Source organism: Vicugna pacos, chromosome 19, assembly GCF_048564905.1.
Source record: "Vicugna pacos chromosome 19, VicPac4, whole genome shotgun sequence".
NCBI classification, from domain to species: domain Eukaryota; kingdom Metazoa; phylum Chordata; class Mammalia; order Artiodactyla; family Camelidae; genus Vicugna; species Vicugna pacos.
Window position 1 is genome coordinate 25713237 of NC_133005.1, and position 25083 is coordinate 25738319.

General features: G+C 34.2%; 1 protein-coding gene across 4 annotated transcripts in view; it reads left to right on the top strand.

Annotated features, from left to right (window-relative positions):
* The window catches only part of ITCH (itchy E3 ubiquitin protein ligase), a 92923-nt gene that overhangs the window by 13801 nt on the left and 54039 nt on the right, over nt 1–25083 (top strand). For all 4 annotated transcript variants that reach the window (XM_072944052.1, XM_072944053.1, XM_072944054.1 and 1 more), the window contains 4 exons: nt 9860–9950; nt 18941–19082; nt 20258–20382; nt 21543–21680. In XM_072944052.1, coding sequence (XP_072800153.1) covers nt 9881–9950; nt 18941–19082; nt 20258–20382; nt 21543–21680 — 475 coding nt within the window. In that variant the 5' untranslated portion in view covers nt 9860–9880. The remainder of the gene's footprint in view (nt 1–9859; nt 9951–18940; nt 19083–20257; nt 20383–21542; nt 21681–25083) is intronic.

Here is a 25083-nt window from a genome sequence, read left to right on the forward strand (position 1 = left end):
TTTACTGCTGGCAATGTTTTAGCACCTTCTTTTTACATTAGACATTCTGTCACATTTTTCTAGTGTGATAGTAAACATTACTTAAAATAAATGATATAAAAGTATTAGGAATTGACCCTATTTTAAGTTTCTTTGTAAGTGACTAATAGGTAATAGATATTTTAATATGGTACTAGATCTTAGATTCATACTGATACCTTCCGTGGTTCAAGTTACAGTAGTTTAGTAGGTGAAGATACAGACTCTAAACCACTATATTTGATTGTGAAAGATTTTTTTAAAAATCATGTGAAAAATCAGTTGTTTTCCATGGGAAATTCATGTAGAGTCATCTATCTTCGTCTCTGTATCTTACAAATTTTAAAGCTGTAGATGGAGGCACTGTTGAAACTGGCTTTAGAAATTGAGTGTTAGGAGGAGGTAGAGGAGGTGAAAGAAGAATAAATTATAAAATGAAAGGAACATTAAAAAAGATAAGTTAATCTAGCAGTGAGGTATGGAGGTGGAAGGGAGATGCTAGACAGGAAGGATGGGTCCTGGACCCCAAGATACTCCTCAAGCAGGAGATCTGATGTCAGTTTTTTTTTTTTTGTTGTTTTCTCTTTTTATTGTAGAAACTAGATTAAGAGCAATTTTTTTTTTTTTGGTCATTCACATTGGGAATACACTTTGTAGTCAGGTTTGTTGAACTGTAACTTACACATAGCAAAATGCATCCTTTTCAGGTATCAGGTCTTTGAATTTTGACAAACACTTGGGAGTCTTTACTTGTGCTTTTTTGTAGTCATTCATCTCTCCCCAAACCCATCCCCTAGGAAGCACTGATGTATCTCCTGTCCCAATAGCTTTGCTTTTTCTAGAGTGTCATGTGAATAGAATCATAGGGTATACTAATTTTGTAGGACTGCCATAACAAATTGCCATCAACTGGGTAGTTTAAAACAGTAGAACTTTATTCTTCATAGTTAAGGAGTCCAAAAGGCCAAAATAACGTGTCAGTAGAATTGGAACCTCTCAGAGGGAGAATCTGTTCTATGCCTCTCTCCTAGCTTCTGATGGTTGCTTGCAATCCTTGGCATTCCTTGGCTTGTGTGTACATCTTTCCTGTCTCTGCCTACATCTTCACCTTGATTCTGTATAACTTCATCTTAACTTGATAAACTCTGTGAAGACCTTATAAAACCAAATAAAGTCACATTCTGGGTTCTAGGTAGATGTGAATTTTATGGGAGACCATTGTTCAACCCAGTACGTAGTATATGTAGCCTTCTACATTTTTTTATTAACGTTTTAAATGTTGTTCTTAAAATTCATAATACAGATCCAGCAATTCCACTCCTGGGCATATATCTGGAGAAAACTAAACAGAAAAGACACATACACCCCAATGTTCATAGCAGCACTTTTTACAATAACCAAGGCATGGAAGCAACCTAAATGTCCATTGACAGATGAGTGAATAAAGAAAATATGATATAGTATACAATGGAACACTATTCAGCCATAAAAAGGAATGAAATAATGTCATTTGCAGCAACATGGATAGACGTAGAGGTTATCTTACTAAGTGAAGTAAGTCAAAGAAAGACAAACATCACATGATATCACTTACATGTGGAATCTTAAAAAAATGACACAAATGAACTTACTTATAAAATAGAAAGAGAAAACAAACTTAACAGTTATGGGGGAGAGGGGTGAGGAGGGGATAAATTGGGAGTTTGGGATTGGCTGATGCAGACTACTATGTACAAAATATATAAAACAACAGTCTTATAATATAGCACAGGGAACTATATTCAATGGCTTGTAGTAACCTGTAATGAAAAAGAATATGTGTGTATGTGTGTGTGTGTGTGTGTGTGTGTGTGTGTATGTATATACATACATACAAACATGCATACAAATAAATAAATAAAAATAAATAAATAAATAAATAAATAAAACTGAATCAGTATGCTGTTACCAGAAACTAATACAACATTGTAAATCAAAAAATAAAAAATAAAAAAAAATTCATCATACAATAAAACTGGCATTTTTGGGGGTTGCACAGTTATATGAATTTTAACACATTTATTGATTCTTATAACTAACACCACAATCAGGATACAATTCATCACACCAGAAATCCTTGTGCTGCATTTTTTTGTAGTCAGTCCACCCTCGGCTCTTAACCCCTGGCGACCACAAATTGGTTCTCTGTTCTTTTAGTTTTGTCTTTTGGAGACTGTTACATAAATGCAATAGTACATATGTAAACTTTTTGAGACAGTTTCACTCAGTGTGATGCCTGTGAGAGTCATCCAAGTTGTTGCATGTTCCTTTTTTTCTTTTTCTTTTTTTTTGGTGAGTAGTATTCCAATGTATGAATGTACCCTAATGAGGGAGATTGGGTTGTTTCACATTATTGGCAACTATGAATAGAGCTGATATAAACATTCCTATACAGATTTTATATGGACATAATGTTTTTATTTCCCTAGGCAGGGTTTCTCAATCTTGGCACTGTGCCATGTTGGGCTGGATAATTCTTTGTTGTGGAGGACTGTCCTGTATATTGTAGGATGTTTAGCAACATTACTGGCTTTTGCCCATTAGATAACAGTAGGAACTCCCTGCTTCTCACCCTGCCACTGTTAAATTAAAAAAAAAAGAATCTCAGAGGACAAAATAGTCTCTGATTGAGACCCTCCACACTAAGGCAAATACCTAAGAATGGGGTAAGAATGGAGTTGTTAGGTCATCTGATAAATGTGTTAAACTTTATAAATGGTCAGAATGTCCACATTGTCTGTACCATTTTGCATTTCAGCCAGCAGTATATGAGGACGCTTAGCGTCCTTATCAGCCCTTGGTATTATCAATATTTTCTTTTTTAATCATTCTAATAGGAGTGTTATGGTATCTGATTGTGATGGGATACTTTATAATTTAAAAGAAATCAGTTCTGTATTTTGAAAAAATCAAATCTATAGAAAAGTTCAAAAAAATAGTATAGTGAATACCTGTAAACACCTTGCCTAGATTGACCAGTTAATAACCTCTTGCCACATTTACTTTCTTTTTCTAGATAGATGTACTTTCAGTTTTGCTGAACTACAAGAAAGTCATTTGTAGCCATTATGATATGGCCCCTAAACACTTTTGCATTACTTCTTCCAAGAAAAAGGATATTTTCCTATGTAACCAAATAGTATGTGTTAACACTTTGAAGAAAATTAACAATTTGAAAATGTCATCTAATATTCATATTCATATTTTCCCAGTTGTCACCAAAAGTTTTTTTATCCCCAGATCTAGGATCTAATCAAGGGTCACACATTTTGTTGTTTTGCCTCTTTAGCATCTTGATCTTGAACAGTCCTCTTGCCTTTTTAGATTTTCAAGTTTAATATTTTTCAACATCCAGGCCAGTTGATTGTATAGTGTCATGTATTTTGGTTATAATTATTTCCTTTCTATCAAATTCAAGTTAAACATTTTTGGGGCAAGAATACTAGTCTAGGTCATGTTCTGTACTGTTTTTTTTTTTTTTTCCTTCATTATATCAGGAGACACAGTAATGGCAGGTTGTCATGCTAAATGGTGTTGGTAAGTTTATTTGCTTGGTTAGTGTGATACTGTCAGCTTTCTATTATAATAGTATACATTTCCCTTTGTAATTAATAAAATGTGTGGTAATACTCTGAGACCATATAAATCATAAATACCTGTTTTCTAATAACCTTTTATCCATCGGTTTTACTATTTTATTAGTTATCTGTTGGTGCATAAAAATTATCCCAAAATGTAGCTACTTAAAATAAAAACTTTTTGTCTTACATAGTTTCTCTGGGACAGAAATTCAAAAATGGCATACATAGCTGGATGGTTCTGACCCTGGGTCTCTTGAGGTTACAGTCAAGATGTTGACTGAAGGCTACTAGGGCTGGAGGATCAGCCTCTAAGGTGTCTTTCTTGCTTGGCTGGCAGGTTGGTGCTGTCTGTTGACGGAAGCACTCATTTCTTTGCCACATAGATCTTTTTATAGGGCTGCTTAAGTCTCCTCACAAATTGGCACCCTGTTTCCCTGAGAACCAGTAAACCAAAAGAGCAAATGACATTGCCTTTTTTTTTTAAATTGTGGTATAGTACGCATAACATTAAATCTATCACAGTAACCATTTTAAAGTATACGTTTCAGTGGTATTAAGCACATTCATATCATTGTGCAGTCTTGACCATCATCCACCCCCAGAACACTTTTCATCTTGCAGAATTGAAACTCTGTACTCAATGAACAATAACTCCCCACTTCCTCCTCCCTGAGTCCTTGTTAACCGCCGTTCATTTAATTTCTGTGTCTAATTTTGACTACTCTTGGTACCTCATGTAAGTGGAATCATTTTTTTGTGGCTAGCTTATTTCACTTAGCATAATGTCCTCAAGGTTCATTTATGTTGTAGCATGTGTCAGAATCTCCTTCCCTTCTGAGGCTGAATAATAACCTATTGTGTGTATATATCACATTTTACTTATTCATTCATTCATTAATAGACACTTGGGTTGCTTCCACATTGTAGCTATGATGAATAATGCTGGTATGAACATGGATGTACAAATAATTCTTCAACATCCTGCTTTCAGTTCTTTGGGGTATGTACCAAGAAGTGGTATTGCTGGATCATATGGTAATTCTATTTAAAATTTTTTTAGGAACTGCCATACTGTTTCCCATAGTAGCTGTACTGTTTTACATTCCTACCAACAATGCATAAGGGTTCCAGTTTCTCCATATCCTTGAGAACGTTTGTTATTTTCTGGAATTTCTTGATAGTAGCCATCCTGATGGGTGTGAGGTAGCATCTCATTGTGGTTTTAATTTGCATAGAAGTGTTGAGTATCTTTTCATGTACTTACTGGCCTTCTTTGGAGAAATGTCTGTTCAAATCTTTTGTCCATTTTTGCATTGAGTTTTTTTTTTCTTGTTGAGTTTTAGGAGTTCTCTAAATATTTTGAATATTAATCCCTTGGATGAATGATTTGCAAACCTTATTTTGTAGGTTACCTTTTCACTCTGTTGATATTGTCCTTCGGACAGATTTTAAATTTTCATTGCTGAGATGTGGATCTAGATCTATCAGACTCCAAAGTCTGCAAACTTAATGTGTTATAATATTTCCTGGAATATAAGCTATAGAGTTGACAAGAAGAAGAAGTTCGCTATTTCTGCCTTGAAGTTTAGGGAAGGCTACCAGATGAGATACTTAAACAGAACATTGAAGAATGAGAGAAGACCAGATGAATGGGAATTTGGGGAAGTAGCAGGGCAAAATTTGAACAGAAAAAACGAAGAGTAAATCACAGAAGTGTTAAACAGATGTCATTTGGGGATATGATGAGTAAATTTTATGTGGTTGGAGCGTGGGGTGTGTACTGGAGAGTGGCATGTGAAATAAGAGAATAGGCAAGCCAAGATCAGGGAGGATCATCAGAGGTATAGAGAGTTCATCTCAAAAATCCTTTGACAACACTGTGGACAGATTGGGGTGCAAGGAGAAATACTGAAATGAGTGATAGTACAGGGAGAGCCAAATGAAAACAGTAGTAATGGGAATAAAGAGGAGGATGTAAAAAAAAAAAAGTCAGATTTTTCTCACCCAACTGTTTTATTCTAATGTCTCAAGAAATTTTTTGCCTCTTCATATTTCTCAGTGTTTAGCCATAATGGTAATGTATATAGGGTGCTATCAAGTTTTTTTAAATTTGATGGTTGCAGGTGCAGTACAGCCCATGGGAGGAATCTGGCTCTCTGCCTGTTTTTATAAGTAAAGTTTTACTGGAACACAGTCTCATTAATTCATTTTATGTATTTTCTGTGACTGCTGTCACACTGCAATGACAGTTGTGCAGTTGTGAGAAAGATCATATGGCCCACAAGGTCTAAAATATATACTTTCTGGCCCTTTGCAAAAGAACTTTGCAGGGTATCAAATTTAAGACATTCTGTGATCTAAGAACTAAAGTGCATGTGATAGTGCTTACTTAGTACTATATGTTGGTCATTGTAAATTAGATGACATTGACCGCATGAGTCATTCATATTCTACCCATAATGTATTTGGAAAACTCTCCAAAATTATAAGTTTTCTTAGATAATGGAGGTTTAAGGTAAAGATATTTATGTAAAGAAAGAATGGAAAACTCAACTGTGTAGTCTGGTCTCAAGGAAAAACAGGACATGTTGCTAGTCAGTCCTCATAAGGACCAAAATGTAGTTTAAAGCTGCACAATTGTTTAAAATTATAGCATAGCCCTGGCAATCAAGTTAATTTGTCAGCCTGGCAGTACAGGTATTAGTTGATCCCAATTCCAGTGCTCTGATAAAATGAAATCTATGTACAGAGCTTGCAATTTTAGGCTGCTCAAGAGCTGACCAGATTGATGTAGCCCATCTCCATAGTTTAGGCTGTTTCTGTTGGAAAGAGCTTTCATGCTAGTTAACTTTTCCCTAAATGTACTTTTTTAATGGCATCCTGTTTTTGTCTGATGAATGTAGGTAGTATCTTTTCATCTCTCTGAGAAATGTTGATATATTTTATAAAGTTTCTTTTGCTTTTCATGATAGAAGCTTTTCACAACTTTTTCATGTTTAAGGGTGGGAGACTTAAAATCAGACTGGGAGCTCTGAGTGTGCATGTAGGGAGGAGAGGACTATAGTGCTGTCAGGTGTACTGTTGGGACCAGTCTTCTTATGAAGTTACCCAATCTCCTGCCTGGTGGGTTAAGTCTTGTCTGCAGTGGGTTGGGAGCCTAGTGGGAAAAGAGGATGGGAATTTTGTCATTCAGTTTGCATATATTCCTTTAATTTTCCTGTTCTTGTTACTGTTCTTCAGCCTTCACCTGTGCCTGGCATTTCCCATTCCAGGCATGCTCTATTTTCCCCTCTATAGAGGGGGAAAAACCCAAGCCTTGTGTTGTCAAGTAGGGAATTTAGCAATCAGAATGCTTGGTAAGAAGCTTTCAGCCAATTCTGTTTCTGTGTCCCAACTTTACTTCCTACTTCCAGTGATTAATCACTTGGTGCATTCTCTTGAGGCTGCTATAAGTAAACCATCTTGGTTCTTGGCTTTTCCCAATTACCAACAGGATAGGAGTCCACTTTCTTGAGTGTGCTATAGTTAGCATTGGTCCATCTGTTTGGAGCAAGTTACTTGATTGTTATCTCTACTTCTGTTTTTCCTGGCCTTCATTATTACTGCTTTTTTAATTTTTGAAGTTCCTTCACCAGAGTTTAGGGAGAATTTGAAAGGGAATTCAGATACACTTGTGTACTCTATCATCTTTTTGTGAAAATTCATTCCCCACATACTTTATTTTCTTTTTTGGTTTTACTTTTTGCATTCTTTTGAAATCTTGCATATTAACTTCACAAAAATTAATCAATGTCTTTGCCTTGCTCACTACAAGGATCTTGGAACAGTTAACTCCAGTTACCTTCATTCCTGACTTTAATGCTGTTATTCAGTATTTTATTTTTATTTTTAAATCCCCAAATTAGACATCATTATGTGTATTTTAGCTTTACCTAATGTTACCCCTTTCTTAGTCACTTTTGTGTCTTTAGTTGCAGAACTTCCTTTGAGGATCATTCTTATTCCTCAAGTACATTCTGTAGAAATTCTTCTAGTGATAGTCCATTGGTATTAAAATTATTTAGTCTAGAAAATTTTTTTCCCTAATTTTTTTGTTTTTAACAGCTTTATTGAGATATATTTCACATACCATATAGTATACCCATTTAAAACATACAGTTCAATAGCTTTTAGTATATTCAGAGTTGTGCATCCATCACCACAATCAATTTTAAACATCATTACCTACAAAAGAATCCTTGTGCCCCTTAGCTGTCACTCAATACCCCATCCACTCAGCCCTAACCCTAGCCCACCAATGACTGACTTACCATCTCCATAGATTTGTCTACTCTGGACATTTCATGTAAGTGAAATCATACAGTATATGGTCCTTTGTGACTGGCTTCTTTCACTTAGCATAATACTTCAAGATTTATCCATGATATAGCATTTACTAGTGTTTTTTCATTGCTGAATAATACTCCATTGTATGACTATACCACATTTTATTTATCTGCTCATTAGTTGATGGACATTTGTGTTTCTATATTTGGCTCTTATGAATAATGCTACTGTGAACATTCATGTTCAAATTTTTGTGTGGACATGTTTTCATTTCCCTTGGTTATATACCTAGGGGTATAATTGCTAGATCATATGGTAATTCAGTGTTTAACTTCCTGAGGAACCATAAAACTATATTCTGCTGCAGCTGCACCATTTTACATTTTTTACCAGCACAGTGTGAGCATTCTAGTTTCATCCTTGTCAACATTTGTTATCTGTCATTTTGATTATTGCCATCCTAGTAGGTGTAAAGTATTATTTCCTTATGGTTTTGATTTGCACGTCTCTGATGGCTAATGATGTTTAGCATCTTTTCATATACTTATTGGCCATTTGTAATATCTTATTTGGAGAAATGCCTGTTCAGTTCTTTTGCAGTTTTTCAGTTATTTGTCTTTTTGTGCTGAGTTGTAACAGTTCTTTATTCTAGATACTTTTATCAGATACATGATTTACAAAATTTTTCTTCCATTTTGTGGGTTGGTTTCTCTCTTGATGGTGTTTTTGGAAAATGAAAGTTTAAATTTTTGATTTTTATATCCAATTTATCATTTTTTTCCTTTTGTTGCTTTTAGTGTGGTATCTAAGGAACTATCTAATGTGCAGGGTCACATAGAATTATACCTGTTTTCTTCTAAGAGATTTATAGTTTTAGCTCTTACATTTAGGTGTGTGATCTACTGTGAATTAACTTTTATCCATGGTTGTGAGGTAGGGATCTCTTGCACATGAATATCTATTTGTTGAAATGTTTGTCTTAGTACGCCTATCAAAAATCAGTTGGCCATAGATATTTGGATTTATTTCTGGGCTCAGTTCTATTTCATTAATCTGTATATCTGTGCTTATGCCAATACTATACTGTCTTGATTACTGTAGCTTTGCAGTAAGTTTTGAAATTGAAAAGTGTGAGTCCTCCAATTTTATTTTATTTTTTTCAAGATTGTTTTGACTATTCCTGGTCCTTTGTATTTCCATGTATTGACTTGTGAATGTCTATAGAATAGACAGTTGGGATTTTAATAGTGAATGTGTTTAATCTGTAGATCATTTCGGGGACTATTGCTGTCTTAATGCTGTTAAGTCTTCTAATCGACGAGCGTTGGATGTCTTTATATTCATCTAGGAGTTCAGTTTCGGATGTGTTCAGTTTGGAATGTCTTTTAGATACACAAGTGAAGTTGTTTACTTCAGGAGTGAAGTCGGAGATAGAAATATATAAAGTTGGGACTTGTTGGTATATAGATGATACTTAAAGTCGTAATAACACTGGATGATATCCTTGAGAAAATGAGTATGGAGAGATGAGAGAAGAGGGAACTGAGAACTGAGCCCTTAGGACACTGCAATATTAAGAGAATGGAGAGAACAGAAGGAATCATCAAAGGAGACTGAGAAGGAACATTAGGTAGGTAGGACAGAAACCTAGAGAATGTCTCGGGAACTCAAAGGAAGAAAGTAAACCATGGAAAAAGGAATGATCAGCCATGTCAGATTTTGCTGACCGGGTAGGCAGGAGGAATACTAGAATTGAAAATTGAATTTAGCAATGTGAAGGCCACTAGTTATTATATGGCCTTCAGTGGAACATGGAAATGGCCTAGTTAGCACTATTTATATATTATTTAAGTAGGAATTTTTGACGTTTATAGTGCCTTCTTTGCTGTTTTCAGGTTTGCCGTACTGTTTGTGGTATGTCTGACAGTGGATCACAGCTTGGTTCAATGGGTAGCCTGACCATGAAATCACAACTTCAGATTACTGGTAAGTCTTAAAAAGATTTATTGCTTTACTTTTTTTACCCCCAAATATTAAAAAAAAAATCCTAAGAAAGTCTTTAGTGGCTGTTACATATCAGGTGCTGAATTAATATTTGCTGAATGAATGAACATAATGTTAAGGTATGTAAAAATTACACTTTTTATTTCAAAATATTCTTGTGTATATCATACAGGATTTGGGGTTTTTTTTTTTTTCGTTAAACATGCTTGGACAATTGCTATTGTATTTTGTTTTGTTTTGGATTTTATTAACAGCTTTGTTGAGAGATAATTCACATACCATACAGTTTACCCTTTTAGAGGTCAATGGTTGTTAGTATATACTCAGAGTTGTGCAACCATCACCACAGTCAACTTTAGAACATTTTTACCACTCCAGAAAGAAAGCCCTGCTCCATGTTCCCCAACCACCCTCAGCCCTAGCTAACCATTAATTTACTTTCAGTCTCTGTAGCTTTGCCTATTCTGGATGTCTCATATAAATAGAATCATAAAATGCGTGGCCTTTTGTCTTGGACTTTTTTCTCTTATCATAATATTGTTCCCAACATTCATCCATGTTTTAGCATGTGTTAGTATATAACTTCTTTTTATTGCCAAATAATATGCCATGTCTGGACATAACTTTATCCATTTATCTGTTGATGGATGTTCAGGTTGCTTCCACTTTTTTGGCTATTAGGAATAGTGCTGTGAACATTTGTATACAAGCTTTTGTGAAGGTGTATGTTTTCAGTTTTCTTGTGTATATACCTAGGAGTAGAATCACTGGGTCATATAATATCCACACTTAACATTGTGAAGAATTCCAAATTATTTTTAAAAGCATCCACACCATTTTATATTACCATCAGCCATGTGTAAGGGTTACAGTTTCTCCACATCTTTGCAGTGCTTTTCTTTTTGATTAGAGACATCCTGATGGATGTGAAGTGGTATCTCATGGGTTTGATTTGCATTTCTCTTACAGTTAGTGATGTTAAGCATCTTTTCTTGTGCTTAGTATCCATTTATATATCTTTTTTTGGAGAAATGTCTGTTTTAAATTTTGGGGGTTACTGTTGTTACTTACCTAAACTATTATCTCTGTCTTTGTTTCTTTCTCTAACTATGCTAACCAAGTATATCACTTTCAGATTAATGTTCTTAATATGCCACCTGCTTAGAAACCTTCAGTGCATCTCCTTGATTATGGTGTAGAATTTCTTTAAACTAGGCTAAGACTTTTTACAGTCTTTCTCCTTATGGTCTCTCTAGGCTTTATATAGGAGCTATTTGCTCTAGCCAAGGTGAGGCACTGGATTTTCTTCAGACATGTTTATGTGTCTATCACACAGTGAAACTTCAGTCTCTCTCATTTTAATTTAATGGCGTTTATTGTCTATAGAGCAGTTACCCTCTGTATAATATTTTTGTTTCTGCTATACCTGACTTAAATCTGACTCTGGATTTTTAATATTAGGCTACAAACTGTATCTTATTATTTTCCTCAAGAATCTAAAGGTGATTGCATTATACAAAGGAAACAGCTTCTTAGGATGACAGCGTCCTAGAGTTTATTTTGGGGAATTCTTTCACTAACTCTAATCTCTTTCCTTAGCCATGTCTGATTCTCAACGAAAGAGTAATATTTCTTGGCTAAAGCCAGGTTCTAGTTGTTTCTCCCTTCCCCATCCTCACGGTACTCTGGGTAAGCTTATTTACATTGGGCCACGCTTCTTAAGACTTGTGTTTTTTGGTGCAGCTTAATGTTGAAACCTTTGATTGGAACAATCTTTTAAAAATTCTTTAAACTTCTCAGCTTACATAAGTAATATACATGATTTTATTTTTAAAAACTGAGTAAAATAAAATGAGAAGTGCTTATTTATCATCTCAGTCCTCAGAGATAAATACTGTTACATTGTTTTAGGTGTAGATTTAGGTTTATATTCTTTTAGACTTTTTCTCTGCATAAACTGACTGTCTTATTTGTTATCATTGTTATCACAGTAAGAAAAACATTTAACAAATGCCTGAGTACACCCCAAGAAAACATTCTTAGCCATTTGAAAGCTTTTAATCTTGGGTCTAAAAATTCTGAGAATGTATAACGATAGGGCAAAACCATTTGAATAAAAAAAGACACCATGAATTATGGATAAAAGTTATATATTTAACAAATATATCGTTAAATATGAGACAAATGGAGAGTATCAGATAATAAATTAGTAAAGTGCCACATTGAATAGGATCAAGTATCCTTCATAATATATTGTTTTATTAAAAAATTTTTTGGGGGGTGGTAATTAGATTTATTTGTTTTTAAAAGAGGTACTGGGGATTGAACCCAGGACTTCGTGCATGCTAAACATGTGCTCTACCACTCAGCTATACTTTCCCCCCATAATTTATTATTTACTTCTTTGCTTTTGATGCCAGAAACCTCAGAACTAATTTATTTTGTGCAAATCTCCTTAATTGACATTGTTATTTTTTATTCTGTGTTAATGGATCAGCTATAATATTTGTTTTTTTTTGTAAGGTGCTTCAACATCTTCTAGAATCAAGGAAGGCATAAATATACAAGTGTAAAGTATAAATGCCAGGGTGTATGGTAATGGTGAGAAGAAATAATGACTGGTCTGGAAAGAGAGATCAGCATTTGAATAGAGTTGTTGTGAAAGGAGGTGGTGTTTGAAGCATTGCTACTACTTAACAGTAGAAAGGTAGAAAAGAATCAGGAGCAAATATCAAAGAGCAAGAGGCTTAAAGGAAGGAAATGTACAAGGCTTTCCTTGATGTTCCTAAAAGCCACTGCTGCAGATCCAGGAGCTATGAGAATTAATGGCAGTGGGTCATCTCCTTCAGGTGTGTCAGGGATACAAATTAAAAAAAAATTTTTTTTGCCAAGGGAGATGGAAAATAGTAAGAGTTTTTAACAGAGAGCAATCAGTTGGATTTATGTTTTAGAAAATTGATGTAAAAGACTGATAGAATTTAGTGTCAAAACTTAAAATCCTATTCTATGTTTCTGCTCAAATTGGTATTTTTTTAACTATCATACATACATGCATACATACATTATTTGTTTATAGTATATATTTGCTGATTGTTTTCCCTTACGAAGTTGAGGGCAAGTAGAAAATCTCTTTCAGAGAAATGGTAACTATTATAAGTTGTAGAAAAACAGAGTTCTAAAAAGTTAATTCATAATGTTATTGATAAGTGGATTGTTTAGAGAACTTGGGTATGTTTTAATTTCACTTAATTCTTTATAGGGACATCAAAGGAAAGGCAGCCTCACTTTTCCTTTTCAGTATTTACATAAATAAAGTATACCTAAGAGTTCTCATCATGAGGAAAAAAAATTTTTTCTAACTAACTTTTTATCTATATGAGATAGATGATGAATGTTCACTTAACTTGACTATGGTAATCATTTCATGATATATGTAAGTCAAATTGTAATGCTATACACCTTAAGCTTAAAAAAAAAAACAGTGCATTAGTAACACTTTCTGTAATTTGATTCTAACTAATTTATGGAAGTAACCTGAATAGCCATTTCGCTATTTCAGTTTCAGTTGGATTAGAAAGATTGTCTTTTGTGCCATCTTTCATAGATCAAGGTAATTGATGGAGGCAGCTCCTTTGAGAACCTCTGTTGACATTTAAACAATCTCTTAACACTTTTATTGGGTATTGAATATGTCTGTATTGATCCTTGTGTTGGACAGTAGCTTTCCTCTATAATTTAACAAATAAATGCAAAAATCTTAGCACAAAATCATAAATACTTAACTCAAATGTTTTGACAAGTGTGCCATTAAAGCTTTTACAGCTAAGCTCTTGAGGTCATCTAGCCCTCCACCCTCAGTTTTAATCAACAAATCTATACAGACTAGTGACTCCAATCTTAGGGTAGTTAATGTTGAATTTTAGTCCTGGTTCCTGATCGTTAGTCCTGATCGTTAATAGTTGTATAACCTTGTGTATGTCACTAATATCTTTGATCCTCAGTTTCCTTATCTGTGAACTGAGTATATTAACACCTTTGTCACGTGGTTGTTGAAAGAACAGTGTATATGAGTTGAAAAACTTCAAAACAGTATATAAGTGCACAGTAATTATTCTTCTAATTCCTTATTTCTTTCTCCCTCTAGGATTTCTCATATCTAATTTAATATCTTAATAGCAGTCTAAGCTTAAATCTTTTATAAGGTTGGTTGCTTATTTTACATTGTCTTCTTTCTTAACATTATCATTCTGATCTTCTTAAAATGTAAAAGGGGCCAGAATGAATGGCAAGAATGATACTGTTTTGTGAAAGATCATTGGTGTTTAACAGTAAAAATTTAATTTATGACTAGAATGCAGGTGTTAACACTGTTACCAAGAAGCTAATTGGTGGATCACATATTTAAAATTTTCTTTGCCTCTTTGTCCTTTACCTTTTACATCTCCATCCATTATCAAATTGTGTTGATTTTTAATCTTGCATTTCCTGGATCATCTATTCTTTATCTCTAATTCCACGGCCTGGGTCCTTTACCTTGGACATAAGTCTGTTTTCTTACATCCTTCCCTGTCTTTAGCCACTTCCTGTTTAATTATGTTCTATACATAACTTAAGCTATTAGACTGAATTTATCTGTGTTTTGATGCCTGCTGTATGCTAGCATTATACTTCTGTGGGCAAAATAAATACTTTGGTATTTCCTGGAAATTTATTCGTCTCAGTCTTTATTTAAAACTCATCATTTGAGGAAGAGAAACCATCTTATTTTAGTTATTACTAATTAGAATTAAATATTACTGCATTTCCCCAAATTTACTAGAAACACCATATATTTAGCTTCCAATGCTCAGAGACCGGAAGGGTTCTTCATACTTAAAAGTTTAAAGTCAAGAGTTTATTATCCAGTTCTGCCCAGTGAAGACATAGTTCTGCCACAGGGGCTTCACGTGGCCTCTCAAGACTTGTGACCACAGAGGTAGCCCTTGCCTCACTAGTTTTATCTCTTTTCAGTTCATTGTTCTGCTAATTTACTGGTCTCAGCACCCTTATTTGTTTTCCCTTGTTCACTATAGCCTCCTGGTTCTCAAAATAAGTTGGATAAGCTAAAGATTCACTTTTACTTAATTTTTAAATTATCAAAGTTTTTTTGTGTTGGACAGGTAGGATGAAGAATTGAAATCAGATCAAAAGCATTTACTTTAAGAACAGAAGGATCAGATAGATATGCAGTAGATTGTATGTGTGTCTGTGTAAGTAACTATAAAGCAGGACAACTTGTTTTCTATCATGACTGATCATTTGGTTCAACAAAAGTATTAAATGTCTCTCAGGTTTAAATCACTGAGTGCAATAGCAAGTTATAAAGACAGGTTATAACCTTGCCATGAAGAGAATTACAGGGTGAGTTAAACAGGTAAAAACTAACAAACTTACTAAGACAGAATAAAAAGCTGTAGGAACCATACATAAATATGAAAATGCTGTGGAAGCAGAGAGGCAAGAACAATTTAACTTCTTATGTTTAAAGAAGTACTCAATCAAAGAGAAGGGGACATTTGTCTCTTAAGAAGTAGGATTTTATTGGGTGACAAGGAAGAAGGATCAGTATGGTGGAGGGGGTAGCACATATGAGGCCTGAAATTACATGTCCCTTGTGAAGGACAGCAAACAGCTACAGGTGGTTAGAATACCAGGGGCCTGGTGGGATTTGATCTAGGAAGGGTCTGTGAAGGTATATAGTAAACAATGTAAAATGCCCCAGAAGGGTTTAAACTTCATTTTGCAGGCATTAGAGAATCATTGAAAAGTATTGACATGATCATATCTGTTCTAGGAAGATAATTTCTAGAAGCTGTGAGAGGTTGGATTGCAGAAGTTAAAATAAAAACAGACAATTACAGGCTTCTTGAAGAATAGCGTAGGCTTCTTGAAGTAGCCCAGGTGACTGATAATAATGACATTTTTCTGATTCCTTTTCTTCCAGTTTGTCATTTTTAGTTTTTTTACTCTTCAAAAAAAAAAATTCAAGTATGATTGATTTACAGTGTTTCAGGTATACAGCAAAGTGATTCAGTTATACATATGTATATACATACATATATAAATATGTATTCTTTTTCAGATTCTTTTCAATTATAGACTATTACAGGATATTATAGTTCCCTGTACTACATAGTAGGTCCTTGTTTATCTGTTTTTATATATAGTAGTATGTATCTGTTAATCCCAAATTTCAAATTTATCCCTTCTCACCTTTCCTCTCTACTAACTTTATTTTCTGTGTCTGTGAGTCCTTTTCTGTTTTGTAACTGAGTGCATTTGTATCATTTTTTTTTAGATTCCACATAAAAGTGATATTCTATGATATTTGTCTTTCTCTGTCTCACTTAGTGTAATAAGCTCTAGGTCCATCCATGTTGCCGCATATGGCATTTCATTCTTTTTTATGGCTGAGTAATATTCCACTGTATTTATATACCACATCTTCTTTATTCATTCATCTGTCACTGGACACTTAGATTGCTTCCATATCTTGGTTATTGTAAATAGTGCTGGCTTGAACATTGGGATGCGTGTGTCTTTTCGAGTTAGAGTTTCCTCTGGATGTATCCCCAGGAGTGGGATTGCTGCATCATGTGGTAGTTCTTTTAATCTTTTAATTTACTGTGGGGATTTAGATTTTAGGAAGCAGTACATTGGTATATTTCATAGTATTGAGACTATAATGAAAGTTTTATGTGATCTGAACTTTGAGGTTTTTAATTATTTTGGGTTTTTTGGGGGGGTAAGTTTGTTTGTTTGTTTGTTTCTTTCTTTAAAGGAGGTACTGGGGATTGAACCTAGAACATCAGGCATGCTAGGCATGTGCTCTACCACTGAGCTATACCCTCCCCCTCTGAACTTTGAGATTTGAACCCTTAAGTAATTTCTCTTGCCCAGGCTTTGCAGTGACCTTTGGACAGACTTTTAAATTCTGTTGAGCTTGTTTTTTCATGTGTAAAATTAAGATGATAATACCTGTGTCATAGAATAATCTTGAGTATTGAAATGACCATATTCAAGTGCCAGACTCAGTAAACACTAACAGTTGGTGTTAGTTTCCCTTACTCCTTTAATTTCCCCATTTAAAGTTTCCTAAAATGGCTCTCATGTGGTTGGGTGGGATTATGTGACAAACTAGCTTTCAAAAGTTTGCATCCCCAAAAGAGCCACTGAGGGCAGATCATTTCCTTCCTGTCAGATCTGCATTGTTCTTGGTTCTAGGTTTAATCAATTTTAGAGGACCATAAGAGCCCCTGAGATAAAATGAGCTTATGCATAATTGTGTGGGCTATTTCACCTTTTCTCAGACCAGAAATGTATTAAAAATAGGAATTTTCTATTTTTCTGTGATAATCTTGTGATTAAATTAGGCTTTGTGTTAAGCGCTAGGGCTTTATGGTACATACTAATCAAGAGATAAATCTGGTCCCCACTTGAATGTTTTCTTTTCTGAAAAAGACATCGTACTTAGTGCTTCCACTTAAGACTTCTCACAATATCTCAAATTTTGTACGTTTATTATAATACACTTGATTTCCTGCCTTTGCTGCCCTCCTCAAACTTGTTCTTTCCCAGATCTTTTCCATTTTATTAAATGATACCACCTTCCATTCAGTTATTCACTCCAGAAACCTGGGAGTTATCCTTTCTGCTGCTTTTCCCCAACTGATTCATCTATGCAGTCTAATCCTGTTGGTTGTCTTTTTCCCTCCCCATATTCATGTTCACCACCCTAGTCTAAATCATTGTCATCTCTTAATTAGATGGCTCTAGTAGTCTCTCAAGCACTAGTGGACAGAAGTATTTGATGTACGTGAAGTCGAGAGATTCAGGACCGCCACCTGGGACTGTGCCAGCTGGGTGCCTAGACTATCTATGCGTTGGACTGTATATTGAGTTTCTTTGGTAGCTGCTATATAAACTTACCTAGCAACTCACAAAGGCCCCTTAGTCTTGAAGGGTACTGGCATTCTCTGAACTTTGCTGCTGGAGTAGATATCCAGGTGGTAGAATATTTCCTTGGTTGTGATCATCTCATTCATAGGGAAGCAATGAGATGTCACCTGTGGCAACCATGGGTTGCTCTACTAGATTCAAATCTACTTATTGCACCTTCCACACAGGGCTTGGACAAGGTTGTTTTATGGCAAAGGTTACTGCCTCAAGGGTGAAGGCTAAGGATGTAAGAAGGTCTTGCTAAGATAATGAGATATATGAGATGGTAAAAATAATCTGTTTGTATCTCTCTTCCTTAAGTGGCTTTTCAGTATGCTTAGAATGAAGTCCAAATTCCTTATCTTGGCTTAACAAAGCTAAATTTGATCTCACCTCATTTACCATTTTCCCCTCTTTGCTGTGCCTTTCCTCAGGTATACCAAGCTTTTGTACCTCTGTCTGGCATTTCCCTTCTTTCTACCTTCCATCTTCACATGGCTGGCTCCTTGTCATTTAGATGGTTGCTTAAGAGTACTTCTTTAGATTTCTTTAGTACCAAGTCATATTCTGTCACATTAGGCTATTTTTCATTACGGGGACTTGCCTCTAATTGTTCTATCCACAGTTTAGAGCAATATCTGAGACACCATAGACATTCTGATATGTATTGACTAAGTTTGTCAGTGCACTTTTAAATTGACCTTAGAGTTCTGAGACTACTGATGCTGACAGTGGGGTGGTCTACTGATGGGAATTGGGGTGGCTGGTATGGGCAAGTCTCATATTTTTTAGTAGGTTGGGAAGAAATACAAAAGTAATACATGAATAGAATTAGTATTTTAGGGCAAACTGCTTATCTGAAATAAAATGTTTTGCTTAAAAACATTAAAATAATAAAAATAATAATGTTCTGTTGAACCTTTATGAAATTAAATTGAAGGATGAACTAACATCTCAAATATTGAAATCCCCCTCCCCCCCTTTTTTTAACTTAGTCATTTCAGCAAAACTTAAAGAAAATAAAAAGAATTGGTTTGGACCAAGTCCGTATGTGGAAGTCACTGTAGATGGACAGTCAAAGAAGACAGAAAAATGCAACAATACGAACAGTCCCAAATGGAAGCAGCCTCTTACAGTGTAGGTTTGGAAATATTTTCTACAGTATATTTTGTACAGTAGGTGAGCAGAAATGCTATTTTAAAGAAGTTTTTCACGTATTTTCATGTTCTTCTTATCTCTCTCATCTTTTTTTGTTTTTTCTTTTTCCCTTAAGACTACTTCTTCCATTCCCCTTTCTCTTTAGTTCTTTGCTTTTCCAGCCTCTCCTTTTCTTTGCATTTTCCTATTTAGTTGATGATAGTATCACTGTTGCCAGTGAACAACAGCTGGGAGAGCTGGTCGTCATGGGCCTAGAAAGATTCTTGGCAGCTCTTTCCTTAGGGTTGAAATAGAGGGCTATGAGTAGCTCACTTTTTCTATGGCCTTGCAGTAGTACACATACACACACATACACACACACACACACACACAAGAATATATATTTATATAAACTGAAGTACAGTTGAATTACCTCACTTTAATTTTTAAATTCGCAGAAGTTCATTCTAATGCTCCTTATCTGTATTTAGTTCAACATTGTTTCTTAGACTTTGTTTTTAATTAGTGGCCCATTAGAGATTTAATCTATATTAAGCAATATGTGAGTAACATTTTTTAAAAAAACAAATAAAATCTTCAGAAGGTTACAGCCTCCATAATGACTAGAGAAGTTCAGAATAATAGACTACTCATTTATTTTCTATCAACTGCTATCTGTGCTCACTAAATATGTACTAGGGATCTTAAGCTGATAACAACATGAACTCCTTAGTGGTTTAAAAGTTAAGGAAAAAGAAATTTTCCTTGCTGCCCTATATGATTCTGCTATTCTTAATTTAAAAAAAAAATTAAATTGAAATAGAGTTGATTTACAGTGTATTTGTTTTTGTTGCACAGCATCAGTACTACTGCTCTTAAGCCAAGGCATTTGGGGGAACACATAGCTCAAGTTCTTCCAGTTGAGAAAGTAGTTGTGATTATGAAGACTTTTGCTTTTGTTGCTGATCCATGCATGAAGTTGCCCCTAATGTTCAGCCACAAGTGAAGACTGCAAACATGTAGCATGTAGATTTTTTTTAAAAGATGACAGAATATAGGTAACATTGATTGTACAGTAAACTATAAGGGGTGCAATGAAAACCTTAATTGTAATTTATTTAGGATTACATTGTGATATTTAATGTAAATAATCTTTTTTTCATCTTTTTTCACAGTATTGTTACCCCTGTGAGTAAATTACATTTTCGTGTGTGGAGTCACCAGACACTGAAATCTGATGTTTTGTTGGGAACTGCTGCATTAGATATCTATGAAACATTAAAGTCAAACAATATGAAATGTATGTATGTATAAATAATAGAAAGTATGCTCAGGTTTTGTTTTTCTGTTAAGAAATTCGTAGGCTAAATGTGGGGAATGACTATGTTCACTATTTGTTTTTAAGATTTTCTTTGTTAGACTATTAATAGGGAGATGAATCTTGACCCGTTTAACGCATTCTCAGTAACCATGATTTGGCCATTCATTTTTGGAACCAATATTTTGAATATTTATTTAGTAAATAGATACTTATTGAAGTGCTGTATATTCAGTTATGGAAAACTAAAAAATATAGAGCAGAAATAAAGGAAAAATCTCACTACAGAGACACAGATATGGTTAATATTTTGACAGGTTTCCTTTTCAGATGATGATGATTGCTGAGGGGGGGCAGGTAATTAGGCTTATTTATTTGTATATTTCTTAATGAAGGTACTGGGGAATGAACCCAGGACCTTGTGCATGCTAAGCACATACTCTACCACTGAACCATACCCTCCCCCCCCAATGATTATTTTTTTAAATTTCTCATTTTAGATGGTTGTGGTTTTATTTATATGTGTATATCTCTTTATATATATCTGTGTATACTAAAGATACGTAAAAACTTGAAACATGCTTGTTTTAATGTCATAATTTCAAAACAGATTTTTTTAAACCCTTGATTATCTAAAAATACTTCTAAGAATTTTATTTCTCACTTAGGATTTATGAGATAAAATTCATTCTTAAATTATATGTTTTCACTCAATATAATTCAGACATGTTTTTTTTTTTTTTGCTAGGGGAAGGTAATTAGGTTTGTTTATTTATTTATTCTTAGAGGAGGTGCTAAGCATGCACTCTACCACTTGAGCTATACCCTCCCCTGCCAAGCATATATTTTTGAGTGGTCTTAAATGTCCTGCTGGCTCATTTTATATAAAGAGGGAATGAATATAATAAATAAGATGATTGAGCTATTCATATTCAGTATTTTACACTGTGGATATTAAACATTAGCAAATTTTGTTCTATTTTTAAAATATTTTGGCATTAAAAGGTCTGAAACCTTGGGTGAAGTTTATTAAAACAAATTGTATACATAAAAATGTAAATTTTTTCTGACATTGTTTTTAACAGTTAAGATGACTTAAAGGAAAAAAAGTGACTGTTTTCTGTAATTTTATTCTCTTCCAGTTGAGGAAGTAGTTGTGACTTTACAGCTGGTAGGTGACAAAGAACCAACAGAGACAATAGGAGATTTGTCGATTTGTCTTGATGGACTGCAGTTAGATTCAGAAGTTGTTACTAACGGTGAAACTACGTGTTCACAAAGTAAGTAATCACTTCTTGAATAGGATCTTTAATGATTCTTCTTACATTAGTCACCGTAGTATGTTGTAGCTACTGCTTTTCTTTTTCACATTAAAGAAATTATTTCTTTTTAAGAAGAGAGATTGATCATTTAAAAATTTCCTTTTAGTGCATTGTTTCTATGAAGAAAACCTTTTTCCTTAAGTTGAAAACCTAGCCAAATAAAAGCAGAATATAGCTGGCCCTATGAGTGATGAATTGATATATATGAAGTATTCATTTGGTAAGCCAACAATAGCAGTTAATGTGGTATATTTAATGCCACATCTCTTCCAGTGCCAGTGGCAAACGTAGTTTATTTTCTGTAGCAGTGTCTGAGTTTAAATTTGATTCAAAATTCTTTTAAATACTGTACTGGACAAACCAATACAAGCTGGAATCCATTTGCCAGTCCTCTTCCATTTTTGTAGGCTACATTTATTGAGATGTTTTTGAGTTAAATAATGACAGAACCAATTTACTATATGCATGCTGGTATATTTTATAATTTAGTAGTGTTTGTTAAAGGGAATAAATATGATTAAATGAAGTTTGCTGGCACCTGAATTAGTGCCTGCACAGCTAGCATACTTAATAAAACTACTTCTCAGTGGATTACCTTTAGATATTTCCATACCTTTCTAATGTGCTACTAAGTGTATTTTCACTTGAAATGTAGATTTTAGAGGTAAGACAAAGAGTGGATTAATGGTTTCCTTGTTAGTCTAACAAGGTCTTTTTATTTAGAAATTGCATTCTGAAACATTTTGCAGCTGTCAGATGCTGCCATACTTCTGTTTCTACTTTGGAAGGCTTCATACTTCCTCTTTAACTCATAACCTTTTTTTGATAGCAGGTCCTTTAAGGTAGTCCTAGTGTGTTTTCTAGGTTGGTTCTTTGGGGTTAATGAGGATGGGAGAGAAATTTCTGAAATGGTCATACTGCTTCAGTATTGACACGTTCATTTTAATTGACTGCTATTCACAAGAACGCTGTAATGGTTATATTGGTTACATTTTTCTATAAATTGGAATTCTGGAAGATAATAAAAGTTAAATTACATTGTTAAACTGCTCTAAAACCTCAGTATTTGTAGCTTCCGAAGTTTTTTCCCTATAAATTGAAACTACTGCTAATGCAGAATATTTAATAATTAGTAAAGCATATTAGTATTCATATATCAGAGTAGAATCTAAGCTGCATATTTATACTTACGTTACTGTTTATTTTCTACGTAAGTGGACATTTCTGTGTCACCAGTTTTCCACTCAAGTAGGAAAATAATTGACAGAATTTAACCTAATTCCTTGAAGTAAAGAGAGCTTTTAACTGGGAAGTCGTGGTGGATTTTAGGGTTGGAGTTACCAGATAAAAAAGCTGCTGTTCTTTGAATGTTTACCAGGTGCCAGGCACTATGTTAGTGTGTTTACGTATATGCTAATTTGACCATCACAGTTTTGTAAGTCATTACCTGCGTTTTGTGTATGAAGAAAAGTGAGACTCTGAGAGCTTAAGTAGTATGTCCAGTATCACACCAACCAGTATGGTGCAGAGTCAAGACTGAAACACAAATATTTATTACTTCCTTTTCTTTCCAGTATGCTTTTGGTTTCACACTTGAAAACTTAGGAACTTTAAATCAAATCGTGAATTGTTGTAAGTAAGCAGACAAAACCCAGTTAGTTAAGCCCACAAGCACCTGTGGTGGAAACTACTTTTGTTGTTTTTTGATTGGTTTCATTTCTGTAACTTTAAGAAATGAGAATTAGAGCATAGCATTAAAGTTGAATTTCTAGCACCTGTGCATTGGTTGGTTGCCTTTGTATTCTGATATTTTTCTGATGTTGCAGACTTTTAGATTCCTTTTTTGGTGCATATTCAGTCAGACTTTTTGTGGAAGAACACATAGGATGATTCTTATAAGAAGTCTGCTCTTTCAGACTTTAACTTTTTGGTTAATTTAAAACAATGTTTATGAAAGGAAATATGTCTGAATTTTGGTCAGACATATTTAAAAGTCACCAAATAATAGCTTGCTTTATATTTAGATGTACTGTGAAGATTGGATTTTCCTGATGAGACAGCATTATCTCTTTTGGTACTTAAAAATTTTCGTTGTTTTTGGTGGATAAATTTTCTTAAAATATCAGTTATATAAATAAGCCTTTTACAAATATCACTCAGCATGTTTGTTCTTCCCACTTCTTCAAGCTTTAAAAATTAGAGAGCTTTACATTCCCATTCTACCACCCCTACTGCTATCCTTACTCAAGGAACAAGTTTAGTATTCCAGCTGAGTCTGAGAGTTGTAACATTTTCTTTGATACGTTCCTGTTTTTCTGTTTAGGAGGTAACATTACAATCTGTCTTGGTGTTTTCCTTTTCTTAAGTACAACTGTTAATCTTCTTTTTTGCGTCTTTGTAAAGAAGCAGCCTTTATTTAATTTGCTAATTAGGTAGACTTGTAGCTCTCAGTCCTCACTTTACTCAATAAATTGGGTGTGGGGCAGTTGTTCATTTCTGCACAGACTTCCCATTCATCTATTTTTACTTCTTGGGCGGGTGGTGGTGGAAGATTGTTAGTTTAACACCTGTCTTCCCAAGTATGACATTTGACAAACACTGAAAAGTATCATCATCAGAGACATTCGTTTTCCTTAAGAGGAATAAAAGTCTCTTTACTTTTAAATTCATAATTATAAAATAGAAACATACTATTGTAAAGATCTTCATTCTTTACCGTGTGTGCCCTGGACTTAATTTGGGGATAGTTTTTGGCATATAAAACCTCCAGTTCTTATTGTATATGTTCCATTCTGTTCTGATTTTATCTCATTATCTCATTTTTTCTTAGTCTTTCTCATTAGAATCTAGTTTTTGTGGTTCCTTTTAATTTTAGGGTAAACAGTCGTTTTCATGTGTGGTTATATCTATAGTGTTTTTTATCAGTAAAATAAATTCTAAGAAACTAGCCTAAAGTTTTTGCTCTACCAAATATTGTTTGAGATTACTACATCTCAACTGGCTCTGGGTACCAGCTAAATATTTTATAGAGAGAAACTCTATAATATGATCATTGTTGGTTGCAGCTAAGACTATTCTTTATTCATTTTTACAGTTTAAAAAGTACTTTGATTTATATTCTTATACATGTACTACAACATATGTTCTCATATTTGATATGTATAAAATATAAACCAGAGTCATTAAGTGAACACCCATGAACTACCACACAAGTCTTCCCTGTATCATTCCTTGTTTTTTTCCTAGAGATTATTATTATGCTGAATTTATCATTTCCTTTAAAATTTTTTTCACATATTCATGTATCCTTAAACAGTTGTGCTTTTTCTTGAGTTCTATGAAAAATATCGATGTTGCCTTT